Source organism: Myotis nattereri, assembly GCF_964212035.1.
Source record: "Myotis nattereri genome assembly, chromosome: 16".
NCBI lineage: Eukaryota > Metazoa > Chordata > Mammalia > Chiroptera > Vespertilionidae > Myotis > Myotis nattereri.
In genome coordinates, this window is record NC_138091.1 from 27,429,487 (window position 1) to 27,442,814 (window position 13,328).

At 50.8% G+C, this 13,328-nt stretch overlaps 1 protein-coding gene across 2 annotated transcripts in view; it reads left to right on the plus strand.

Annotated features, from left to right (window-relative positions):
* The window catches only part of ASIC2 (acid sensing ion channel subunit 2), a gene marked incomplete at its 5' end in the record, with an annotated part of 817,018 nt that overhangs the window by 757,533 nt on the left and 46,157 nt on the right, over positions 1-13,328 (plus strand). For both annotated transcript variants that reach the window (XM_081110185.1, XM_081110184.1), the window contains one exon: positions 5,292-5,419. In XM_081110185.1, coding sequence (XP_080966311.1) covers positions 5,292-5,419 — 128 coding nt within the window. The remainder of the gene's footprint in view (positions 1-5,291; positions 5,420-13,328) is intronic.

The following is a 13,328-nucleotide window of genomic DNA, read 5'->3' on the forward strand; positions in this document are numbered from 1 at the left end:
CACACAGGGACACAGATAAAAAGGCCCAGGCCAGGCTTTCAAATTGTTCACCATCTAGGGACCATGTTGAGGCTCCATTTATATAGCAGATGGATATTCATTGATCCAGTAGCCCTCATGTAAAGTGCCTAAGGACTGCCAGGCATTTGCAGTCTGGTCAGGGGACATATGAACAATTAAATGTCACTAAGTGCTCTGACAGACAGAGGATAGATGGAGCACAAAAGAGGGGACAGTAGGTTCTGGAAAGAAGGAAAGGGTATCTCGGGGGAGGCTTCAGTGGGGAGACGACCTTTCCTCTTAGTCTCAGGCCTGTTTCCCAGGTGGCTAGGCAGTGGTGGGAATTAAAGAAGGTGTAGGCCATGGCAGATAAGATGCCAGGGAGAGGGAGGGGAGTCAGACGTGAAGGCCAAGAACATCCCAGGGCATCCTGCAGTGGCTGGATCTCAGGCTGTGCCCCAGGGCTGCCGAGGTGGGCAGAGGCCAGATCACCATGGCCCTTGTGGGTTCTGCTAACACACAGATGTTCTCCTGTGAGTCCTTCTACCCGGAGTGTGGTCCTCCAACCAGCAGCATCGTTGTCCCCTGGGAGCTTGTCAGAAATGCAGACTCTCAGGCCCCACCCAGAATCTGCACTGTAACCAATGGTCTCCAGGTGGCTCGCATTCTGGCATGGGAAGCTCTGAGCTGAACCACTGTTTCCACCCCTTGGAAATACAAGGACTTTTTAACATCTGGATATTTCTCCCACGTCACCACCACATGAACACTGCCATGCTTCTCTATATTCATTGACTGAGAAAATAGTAACAAGAAGTCGCTATGAGTTCAGTAATGCTTTGAATGGTTTTGAATTCTATAGTCACATCGCAATCTATCTACACGATCTGTTCGGCCATCTGGTTATTTATACCTTATTCCCGCCACCGGTGTGTGTGAACAAGATTTTTATGAATAGAATCTTAATCATCCGCCAACTTCTCCTATAATTTCAGAGACAGGGCTCTCCCTGGCGGCTTTTCAAGGGTGGCGTCTCCCGCATGCCAGTCGTCCACCCGGACTTATCAGCCTTCTTCACAAGTAATTTATAATCTCTGAGCCTGAATGCACCAGGAAAACTCATTTAAAGAACCCTTGGAATCAATCTTTCTGTAATGAGAGCAGACCCAGCTCCACCCGGGTTGCCTTCACTAATGTATGTTTTATAAATATTCCATTTAAGAGGCGTGTGTTACGTGTAGCCACTCTTCTCTGTTCTATAGCTAAGTCCTGATATCAACTGTCCCCTTCCCCAGCACGAGTACCTCACTCTGCAGTATATAAGGTGCCTCGCCTGCATTCTATCTTCTGGTCCTTACCCATACACTCTTAGGACATAGAGCAGTTCTTCATTTAACAGAGTAGCCCATTTAACAGATGTGGTAAGCAAGCCTCTGGATGCTGAATGACTCTCCCACGACCCATGGCTATCACTGGAAGTATTGGAACTCGGGCTTCCATCCATAGCTTCTGATTTGGCTCTTGACTCTTTCCACCAAGAGCTAGTGTTGCTTAAAAATTAAAACAGAGCCTGGCCCCGGTGGTTGGGCATCAACCTTTGAACCAGGAGGTCACAGTTCAATTCCCAGTCAGGGCACATGCCCGGGTTGCGGGCTGGATCCCCAGTAGGGGGCCTGCAGGAGGCAGCCGATCAATGATCCTCTCTCCTCATTGATGTTTCTCTCTCTCTCTCTCTCTCTCTCTCTCTCTCTCTCTCTCTCTCTCTTCCTCTCTAAAATCAATGTTAAAAATATTTTAAAGAAAATTAAAACAAAGCAAAACAAAAAGGGTTGCCTTGGGCAGCACTTGGTATAACGGAGGGTAGCATGTTTTTGCTGCAGCGTGTCCTAAGGCCTTTAAAATGCTAGTGTGCTTTGAGGCTCTGCAGGAGGGGCTGGGGTTTGCAGCGCTCACCCAACTTCCGTAGCCATTTGATAACATCTGGATCAGGAGCTGTTGGTGGGAACACTCAGCTACACCGAGCTGCTGCCCGGAACAGACATAATTGCATCCCATCCCGCATGGGGACACGATGTTGATTTTATTTCTTCCAGAAGCTCCCCTGGCGTCTGAATGGCACCTGTGGGCATTCAAGCGTGAGCGTGCCCATCCCTGTCCCGGGTCCGGGTGTTCTTACCGAGGCAAGCTGCTTACCTAGGCCTGTCTGTCAGGGGAGGGGTGGACAGGGAGGGCAGGACACACATCGCCCAGCTTGAGCCAGGCAGTGATGTGTGGATTCTTTGGTGGCCTTTAGAAAATTCAGCCTCTTCTGAATTGATGTGAGTGCTGAACAGCATGTTTTTTGTTCAGAAATCTCTTTTTCAGGACATTCAAATGAGAGGCAGTGAGGTTCGGAGACTGGTGCATGACCCCCAGCTCACAGAATTTTAGAGCTGAAAACAGAGATGGCACACTTTCATTTTAGCAAAGAGGACACTAAGGCTCAGAGAGACAGTATAATGTGTGCGAAGTCACACAGCTGTTCCGCAGTGGGCTGTGAACCAAACCCAGGGCTGTGCTCTCAGAGCCCGTGTTTCCTTGGTCCTCCTTCCAGGCCCCACCTTAGCCGGCTTGGGTTTCTCTGTAAGAGCCCAGAGAGCAGGAGGGACCAAGACGGGCCCCTCGTGGACCACCTGAGCAGCGTGTGGCAGACCCTTCCCATAAGGACTCTCAAGGGCTAGGGCTGGGGCCTCGGTCCCTATCACTGTCGCTGCCACATGCTCAGTGAGCAGTGCCCTGAACTCGGAGATGAGAGAGCACAGGCTGCTAAGCCCAATATAAATTCAACTACTCTGCCCCCTCCGTCCCTGTCCAGCTTGGGGCCTTATTGGTTTGTCGTCGGGACCACTGCCTCTTCTAGCCAACTGGCAAAGGGCAAGGAGAGTCAGGGGTCAAGGGACCTGGCTCCTGGGCTGTGCTCAGCCCCCACTTGTCATGTCTCTGTGAGCCGCAGTGTTCTCCCCTGAAAGGTGAGAGATTAGTTGAATTTAAAAAGTGTCAAGGGCTCTCCTAGATCCAAAATTCCATGCATCCATGAATCATAGACCCCAGGCCTGGGCCTGCCCTTTCTCTCTCTCTCTCTCTCTCTCTCTCTCTCTCTCTCTCTCTCTCTCTCTCTCTCACACACACACACACACACACACACACACACACACACACACACACTCCGGTCTCCTACCTGGGCCGCCAGTGACTGAACCCAACCAGAGCAGACGGTGAGGGTGCCCATCAGTACAGTCTCTGCCAGAGCGGCTTCAGGGAGAGCACAGTGGAGAGGACTGGCCAGGGGACGGACAAACGGAAGCGATCCTGCACAGACGACGCCCACCACCACACGGCCAGCCTCCCTCCCCACCGTCTCCTTCCAAGCTGGCCAGCCCAGCCACTGTCACAAAGACAGCCTCGTCCAGCATAACATTGCTCTGTAGCAGGCACCACCCTGCCTCAGCCTAGAAAATTTCTCTAGATTTTCAGAGCCACTTCCCTTCCCACTTCTCCCCAGTGTTTATTTCCTCGGCGTGTTTCCTGTCATTTGCAAAGATGAAAGATTTAAGCTTCTTTTATTGCGATGTACTTCCCCTGCCCTATTATGCATTCTGCCCTTCGGGCCCCATCTCCCCCCGCAGAGCCCTGGCCTCTCGGCATGAGCAGAAAACACCGCAGGTAGACCTCGCCTCCTGCCGCCGCGGCCGCGCTCCTGAAAAACGAGAGAGAGGCCCAGCCTCTGCAGGTTGAACCAGCTCCACCGCCCTCCTCCTGATTCAACATCATCTTTCATGTTAAGCTGTCTGGGTGTCAGCCTGGTCCCAATTAACCAGGGTTCCCAACACTGTGTGTGTGGTAACTTCCCCGTTGTCTGTGCTCTTGCTCGCTCCCTGGGGCTTTGAATCCTGGTGTTCCTGATGTGTAAACAAATCCTTCACCGCACCGGGCCAGCTCCGTGTTGAATCATTTAGTGGTGAGAGGAATGTGAGAACGTGAATACTTCGGTCCAGCACCAATCGGGTTATTGCGGGGCTGGCTTCCTGGATGTGCGACCCATATAGTCGCAGGTCCCCATGCTCAGAAGGCTTGCATGTTCTGCTACGGCTGTCTGAACACATGATGTTTTAGTGATGTTTTAGGAAGGGGCCCCGCATTCTCATTTGGCATGGAGACCCAAAAGTTGTCTGGGTAGTCCCGGCTACTGCTACTGTTGTCGCCGCTGTTGTTGTTTGGTGAGCGGCCCACCTGCATCTCAGCAGGTGAGACCTCCCGAGGCAGAGACATGGGAGGGAGCCTGTCGCTGGGCAGCGTGTGGCGTGGTGTTTCCCAGGGTCCAGTCAGACGTTGAGCAGGCTCATAGCTGGTCCAAGGGCAGAAAACAGTAGACTCAGCTGAGGACACTTCCTCACTTATTTGCTGCATTCAATCATTACTGAACTCTGCTCCATTCCAGGCGCTGGGCTGGAAGGAATATGACGGGGAAAACCTGTTCCCTTTCTCCAGCCCTCATTCAGAACCCAGAGCCATGAAGCAGGGCACCTGCTGGCATGAAAGAAACCACACCACAGGGGCTAGAAAGTGGTGGATTGTAAGTCAGGTGACCTGGCTTCTAGCCCTGCCCTGCTCTTGGCTCACTGTGTGACCTTGGGCGAGTCAGTTGCCCTCTCTGGACTAGATCACTGCTTGCCCAAATGTGTTTGGCCTCAAACACACCATAGAAGAATTTCCAGAAATGCAGATTTCTGGGCTTCAAACAATATAAATTTATTGTCTGACAGTTCTGGAAGCCAGAAGTTCAGAAAGGGTTTCTCTAGGCTAGCATCTAGGTGTTGGCAGGGCTGCGTTCCTTCTGGAGGCTCCAGGGAAAATCCCTTCCCTTTTCCAGCTTCTGGAAGCTGCCTATATCCCTTGGCTTGTGGCTCCTCCCTCCATCTTCAGAGCCAGTAGCACAGCGTGTTCCCAGCGCTCTCTCTGACTCTGCTCCTCCTGCCTCCCTCTTGCAAGGACCCTGTGATCACACTGGAACCCACGGAGAGTCCCAGATACTCTCCCACCTCAAGATCCCTAACTCATCATCTCTGCACTGTCCCTGTGCCGGGGAAGGTAACCTATTGACAGTTTCCAGGAATAAGGAGAGGGTCAACTTTGAGGGCTTTTAGTCTGCCGGCCACATGGCCTCTCTAGTGTCCCTTTGAGCGTGTCAGTCTCAGGGCCCCATAGCACCTGTTGTTTCTGACCCACGGCTCTGTCCCATTTTGTTCTTTCAGAGGAAACGACGTTTGAAGCAGGAGTGAAAGTTCAGATCCACAGTCAGTCTGAGCCGCCTTTCATCCAAGAGCTGGGCTTTGGGGTGGCACCAGGGTTCCAGACTTTCGTGGCCACGCAGGAGCAGAGGGTAAGTTCCTGGGCTCCCTCGGTCAGGGGTTCTCCTCCTCTCAGGCCGCCTGCAGAGGGGTGAGGAGGAAGAGAAATGGGATTCCCACTTCTGGAAGGTTCTGAATTCACCAGGAGGCTGGAGGACAGTTGGGGTTGGTAAAGGGACTCCCCCTGAAAGTGGAGAAGGTGTCGGCTAAACTTCATGACCCAATTCTCAGGAACCACATGTCAGTTCCCAAAAGTGGGTGTGAAGGAAACCCAGCTTATTTTCTTTTTCACTGAATTGGTTGGGGTTTTTTTTATACCCAACCATTCTGGGTGGGGGCAATATTGGGAGAGGGGTGGGGGAATAGTAGATGATCTGAGAAACTGCTAACCAGGATTTGGTATGTTGCATCACTTGTGTTAATATAATTCAAAATTGCCTACACAAAGGTGAAGGAATGGAGTGTCACTCTCGTAATAGAATTAAGTGGAAGGAAGCCTCTTGTATGGGCTCCTGCCTGCTCTCTGGATTTAGTGCCAGGGGAGGGCCCCTCCCAGCCTACCAGGACTGCTGCATCCACCCTGCATGTCAGCGGAGTGAGGACTGGCCCAGCCTCATGTCTGACATGGGTTTCACATCTTTGAAGGGAAATTCTCAATTCCATTTTAAGGGAAGTGTCTCGGGGAAGTTCACAAATTCTCAGTCGGGAAGCAGGACTGTGGAGAGTTGCCCGGACTCTTTCTTTCTCATGTCCCTGGTGTGCCTGCAATAAAAGCGGGAGAGTGGAAGTCCTAAACCAGATCAGATGAGGCAGTTCGCCCTGGGAGGCCTGGGGCAAGGAGTGAGGGCAGTGAGTGGTGGGGACAGCGCTGTTGTGAGTCAGAAAGGAAGAATCCAGGAGAACATGAAGGAATGATCAGCAAAGAGGTGCACGTAGAACTTACAGGTTCAGCTTGTTTTTAAAATGTAACTCAAATGTTGTCTCTTATGTAGTACTGACCAGAGTTCTTTAGCCATTTTATAAAACAGTATTCTGTCTTAGAAACTGGGTTTAAATCTGTAAGCGAGCTATAGTCCTGACTCTCTGGGGGGGTGAAATTGATGGTGTAGGATTCAGGTGTACTTAATGCCTGGGCAGTTGCTGAAGGCCAAGTCCAGCCTCCATGGCAGCACAGAGGGGGTGGGCGGCAGCTTTGAGGCCAGGGCAGAGGAGGCTGGGAGTTGGCCGGGCCTTCCAGGCCCAGGGACTGAGACAGGTGATGGGAGCAGAAATGGAGTGTGTGAGGGCGTGCGCGAGGTGGGGAGTGAGCTGAGTCCCTAGGAAACCTCCCCCTTAAGGACAAAGAAGGCAGGCATGAACCAGACAGCAGGGAGCCACGTTTAGGGCTGAGGATTTGAGTCAGAAAAATAGCCTCGGTGATGTAAAGTACAGCCTAGGGAATACAGTCAATGCTATTGTAATAACTGTGTGTGGTGCCAGGTGGGTACCAGACTTATTGGGGGTGATCGCTTCATACGTTATATAAATGTCTAACCTCTGTGCTGTACACCTGAAACTAATATAATATTGGCTGTCAACAGTAATTGAAAGATTTTTTTAAAAGAGTGAGAGTCCTGGCCAGTGTGTTCAATGTTTAGAACATGGACCCATGCATTAAAGTGTTCAATTCCCAGTCAAGGGCATGTACCTGGGTGGCAGGTTCAATTTCTGGCCCCAGTCAGGGCGAGTGTGGGAGGCAACCAATCAATGTGTCTCTCTCACATCAATGTTTCTCTCTCTCCCCCCGATTCCTAATCTCTAAAAATCAATGTAAAAAAATATCCTTGAGCAAGGATTAACAATAGCAACAAAAAATTAAGAGTGAAAATGCAGAGTAACAAGTCGAGGCGTGCAGATGCACGAGCAGTCTGGGTGCACCAGAGCCCAAGAGATGAGCCGAGGTGTGACAGCCCGCCTCTGAGTACTGCCAAGCTGGACCCTTGTCAAAGCGCCAAGGGCAGACTTGAACCAGTAGCACACTCATTGCAGCTAGAAAGAGGGTTCGGCATGAACTGAACTCAACTTGGATTTGTCCAGAGGTGACTATGGCAGTCAGGGAAGTGAAACATTACAGAGAGTATGGAGGAGAGGTCGGTCCACTTGAAACACGCCTGAGTGTCCAGCTGGCATGCATCCAAGTTAGGCCCCCACCCTCCCGTACACACAGGGAGACAGAGGCCCATCTTCAGGGGTTGGCAGGGACAAATAGTCCATTCTTTGGGCAGCTTTGAGTTTTCTCGGGCGGGGACTCTGAGGGGGCAGCGGGCAGGGCTTGGCCTCAGGATGTAGCTCTGAGCTGTCAGAGACCATGGTAGTGTTTGTTCAGGTCTTTGTAGGCCAACCTTGAGGCTAGAGTTTGGTCCAGGAGAGAGTCTTGGTCAGTCCCTCCTTCTGCGTGTTATGTGAGCAAGCTCTCCTCCCTTCAAAGACCCAGGCGTGGCTTAGACAATGACTCACCGTGTGCATGATTCTTTGACTCTAAAGGTGAGTTTCTGACCCGTTTCCCAGGTTAATCGGACTTTGTGGCCTGTTCACTGTAACTGCCACACCTGTCGTGAGTGACTTACACGGGCTGACATCTCTGTCCACATTGCTATCAGCTTGAGGGCAGGCGAGTAGCATTCTCTGAACCCACAGGGTCACTCTGCCTGGCCACTAGCGAAGGTCAAAGGTCAGAGAGAAGGAAGCTCTTTGCTGATAGCCATTTCTTTGGCCTGAGAGATGCACGTATCCCTCCCCCAGCCCCATTTCCCCTGCATCAGTAACACTGAAGACATTTCTATACAGGTCTTGTAATGTAGAAATCCACCCATGTTTGTGTTGAACAGTGTCACCCCAATCAATTCAATAAATTAAAAAATAATAAGTAAATAAATAAATAAGTAAAAGGAAATGTCTGGACTGGGTGGGAAGGTGGAGTTGATGACTTCCACGAATCCTTCCGTCGCTTCCCCTCCCTGGTCTGAAGCACAGGGACTCCCCACAGTGGGTGGGAGCAGACACATTCCCAACTTCGGAGGGCAAATTTGTTATTTGCTTTGAAGTATATTCGCAGAAAATCAGCCTCATTCAGATCCGTATTGCCATGGTAATTATAACTAATACTAATATATTTCGTTAAACATTTTACAGTCTTCAAAGCATTTCCGCATCATCTCATTTGATCATTTCATTCATATTAATAGAGAAATACAAAAACACATCCCGGAGCTAAATCTGATAATCTGTTATGTTTACATGTATATGAAAGAGCGTATTCATAGGAAATAAGACTTGAAGGAAAGAAGCCAAAAGACCCACAGTGAGGCGATGATGAATGATTTATTTTCTTTTCTGGGTTTTTCCTTGTGTTGTATAATGTGGCTTTGCTTGGTTTCTCATTCAGCAAATATTTGTTGAGCACCTATTATGCGTGAAGGGATGGGGACACCACGGTGAACACAGCAGAGCCAGGGTCTGTCCTCATAGAGCCTTTGTAGTCGTGTTTTTTCTCATAAAGAAAAGACAGTAATTAAATAATGGGAAGCCAAGTGTAATTTGGGGGTCTGTCCCCCTTTGTACATTTCCATCCTGCCATGATACCGGCCTCGCCTACCCCGCTCACCTTGATGCTCAAACACTGTGTTTCATTGCTTCTAAGATGCCTGGTTTTTCACGTTGTAACATTTCTGAAACCAGGGCTTGTTCCCCAATGAGCTGCATCTCACAGGTCCATCGGCAGGGCTTTTACTTTCTTGGTGGCACAAAAGATCATGGTGCATCCCACAGTCTATGGGGTCTCCATGGATCCCATTCCAGGATTCCCTTGTTTGAGGTCAAAGTTCAAGGGAATCTGAAAGGAGATCAGGAGAGGCAACAAGACTGTGTGGAGCAGAAGGCTCTCCCCTGGAAAGTCGCTGTGAATCGTGCTAGGAAAACTGACTCCTGAGTGAGAGCCGGAGGAGGAACCGGTGACTTAAAGGAACCTGCCATGAGCTTTATGCAAATGGAAAAGTCCTTCCACATGGGAAACTCATCCCACCCGTGCAGAATTACACACGCACTCCTTTCAGTATGTTCTCATTTTCTTCTGTCATCCAGTCCAAATTGCCTTTTTAAACTCAGTGTTTGCCCTAACCCCACTTAAGCCAAGGTATGCCCCTGCCTTTGTGGGCAACCTGAGAAATGTCCCCTTCGCTCCCCGACTAGCTCAGCCACTACAGAAGCCCCTGCGAGAACCCAGGCCCAGCTCCCCCGGAGACAGGCATTGGTAGTGCGCTGGGAGCAGAAGCAGAACCCCGGAGATTGGACAAAAAGTTACTGCTGACGGAGCGCACACTGCCTGCCCGGCACTAAGCTGCGGAGACGCCTGTCGTGCGTTATCTCATGTAGCCCCACAACCCCGAAAGGGGCATAGTGTTACCTCCACGGTCCAGATGACAGAAACATAGTTAAGTAGCTTGCTTGAGGTCACATGGCCAGGGGAGTAGCAAGGCTCAGCTTTGAGCCAGGTCTGTCTGTGGGGAGAAAGCCAGACTACAAGCCTGGGCCTCAGGTTTCCCATCCATAGAATGGGAGGACTGGGTTAAGTGACTTCAAAGGGCCTCCGGCATGAACAGCCTGGGAGCCCTGCCTGTGTCCCTCGAGCACACAGCTGTCACCTGGGAGTTTGGCACCTGCTCCCTGCTCCGCAGGAGCTGGAGTAAAGAGCAGCCCTGACATTAGAAGGGAGGCTCTGGGCATGCTCCTTGTTGGTGCTCCTTCTTCAGCCCCATACATAGTGGTCACATCGCTACCCTGCCTAAAACCCTTACACTCCCGGGTTTACTCTAATTTCCAAAATGCCAGCCCATTAGAGTGGCTTCTGAGACCCTCATCCCCCGTTTAAACTGGCCCTATGCCCCGTTTAAACCGCATTATCTGCCCTCTGGTTGACCATCGTGTGCCCTACATTCCAGAACAGAGACCCATCCACCAAATACCCCACGCCCTTGGGTGTCTGCCTGGGTGCATTTGCACTCACTGTTCCTTCTGCCCAGAACCCCTTATTTGCCATGTCTGCCTGGCAAAGGTCTCTTCCTATTTCCAAATACTGTTCAAAGAGCATGATCCCTAAGACCTTCCCCTCCATCTGAGGAGCTCTTTACAACACATTGTGCCTTCATTTATTCCTTCAGCAAATGCTCACTGAGCAACGACTGTGCAGGGAATATGAAGACGGGCAAGACCTGGCCCAGCCTTGGAGAGCTCACGGGCTGAAGTGGGCTTCTAAGAAACACAAAGCTCTCCTTAAAGGACTTGCTTTCCCTTATGCATCACTGCTCCTTACACCTGCCTCTTAGGAACTTGCTGCTTTAACCTCCCTCAGGCTTGTCTCACTAGAGACTGACAGATCCCTGAGAGCAAGGCTTGTGTCTATCAGATTGTACATCCCCAGTGCCTTGCTTATATGTGAGCTCGGGAAATGTGCGTTGTTGAAACAATAAACGCACTCGAATGCTCCAATCTGCACTCTATGCTCAAACAGCACTCAGATGCTGCACTGTAGCACTCTCCCTGTCTCCACCACCCTCCCCTGCCAAAACGCCCACTAGAATCTGCCCTGAGGGCCCTCCATCTCCCTGAGGCTGTTAAGCCTGCCTGTGATGGATGGTGATATCTGTATCCTTTCTGGCTGCACGCTTAGAGACCCTAATCAAACCAAGAGCTTACGAAAGGAGTTGGGCTAGAGATATAGGAGATCTGGAAGCCATCTGTGTACAGGAGAGTAGGTGGAGCAGACACGAAGGCCAGGACAGAACTCTGGGATGTGGGGAGAATTAGCCGAGTAAGTGACTATCTGGGCAAGTGCAAATCTGAGGCCGTCACGTGGTGAGAGCACAATACAAACGGACTTCGTTGTTGACATTACCAGTCAGACTCTGCCCCAAGTTTAAGAAGATTGCTAACAATTGTGATTTGATGTCAAAAGATTTATCATCTCTCGCCAACCCCCCACCCCCTGTTCAAATACCCGGGTAGAGATTCTTGTTTTCTAAATGTTTATCCATGTATTCATCAAATTTTTTTTATCCTCACCTGAGGATATGTTGTTTATTGATTTGAGAGAGGAAGGGGTGGGAGGGAGGGAGGGTGGGAGGAGGGGAGAGAGAGAGAGAGAGAGAGAGAGAGAGAAACATTGATGTGAGAGAAATATTGATCTGTTGCTCCCATACACACCCTGACTGGGAATCGAACCTACAACCTAGGTATGTACCCTGACCAGGAATCAAACTTGAAACCATTTGGTGTATGGGATGAAGCTCCAGCCAACTGAGTCACCCAGCCAGGGCTCATCAAATATTTAATCCACGCCTTGACCCTGCCTATGCTGCTTGGTAGGCCTGCGAATAAACCTGGAGATCCTGGTTGTTGGTTGGCCACCAGCTTCATCGTTCAGGACATTCTCTGGAACACATGGCCCTGGGTTTATATTTGAGGGTGTCAGACATGCCTTGGGGGTTCAGGGTTGGAAATCACTACCCAGAGGTGTCTCATTCTCACCAAGAACCCTTTCCACTACCGGCTGGAACGTTTGGGATGAGAAGGATCCCAGTTCCACAGCCTGGACTCCGGGTTGGTTCCTCACTGGAGCTGTATCCAAAGTTCCATGAGAAAGCCCATTGTCTCACCACACCCTGCATTGAGCAGCTGCCCGCTGGCCTGGTCAGGGCTGCAAATGAAGGCAGACACTAACATGTGGGTCCTGCTGCCCTCAGTGAGGTCATTGGCAGGATGTCGGAGCCCAGTTGGCCCCTGCAGAAGCCTATGCCTTTGCCTTTGACGTGGGTTAGACCAGATTTCCAACATCTGGAGGGAATCGCTCCATGGCTCACCACAAGAAACAGTATCCCCCACCTCCGACAAAAAGGCCCAGCTGCCTCTCCCCTACCTGCTTTGGGCAGCTCCCCTCACGCTCCCCGACACGCCTTCCTGAGTGCCTTTCCCAAGAGAGGCTCATTGTCAATCTGGCACCCAACTACGTGACCCTTAATGTCAGTGTCTCCACGGGCCCCCTTAGAAATGGAGCTTTTCCCAGTTTTCAAGCCAGGGGAGAGAATTTGTCACACAGGCCTTGAGCAACATTCAGACTGCCAAAGCAGGAGCCTCCTCCATACGGCAGCATCCAGCTCTGTTCCAGAAAGCAGCACGGAGGCGTCGGAAGCCAGAATACCCCACTGTGTGGCCATTCACTCCATGATCAACAGAGGACATGGTTTCCCATAAACAGATGAAAATAGAAACCAATTAGGCATCTACTAGCTTAGCTGCGTCTTCACTTGTTACCACTCAAAGGAGAAATATCTTCAGATCGCCACATGGTTTTAACAATAGTTGGGTTTTCACCATTTTTCCCTACACCATGAGAACTTGTTTTTATGAAGGTGGAGGGATGGTGAGGAGGGGAGGAGGGAGGAGGGAGGAGAACTGTGATTGGCTAGGATAAGGCAGTGTGCTCAGCTCTGGGGTGGGGCGGGGGTGTCCACATACGATATGCTCAAGTCTTAGACGGAGGTAGTATTGCTCTATCCTGCCTCCTCTCTCCTTTCCTTCCAACAAAGAGTCTCCAGAGAGTTCTCTAGACTTACTTGTCTCTACCTCCTCACCTTCCTTTCATGTCCCAGCCCACCTGTAGCACACCACTGAAACTCTTCTTTGTCAAGGTCACCCATGGAGTCTTCACGACTAAACCCAATCTCTGTTGATAAGGATGCTGCTCACTTCTCAGGCTTCATCCCACCGGGTTTCTCGGCAGCATGTGGACGTAACCACGCCTCCCTGTGACGCTCTTCTCCACCCTGCTCTGGGTTTTTTTCTCGCCTCTCTGCCCGCTCATCTTAGTCCTCTTCGTAAGCAGTTCTTTTCCTGTTCACCCCCTGAGAG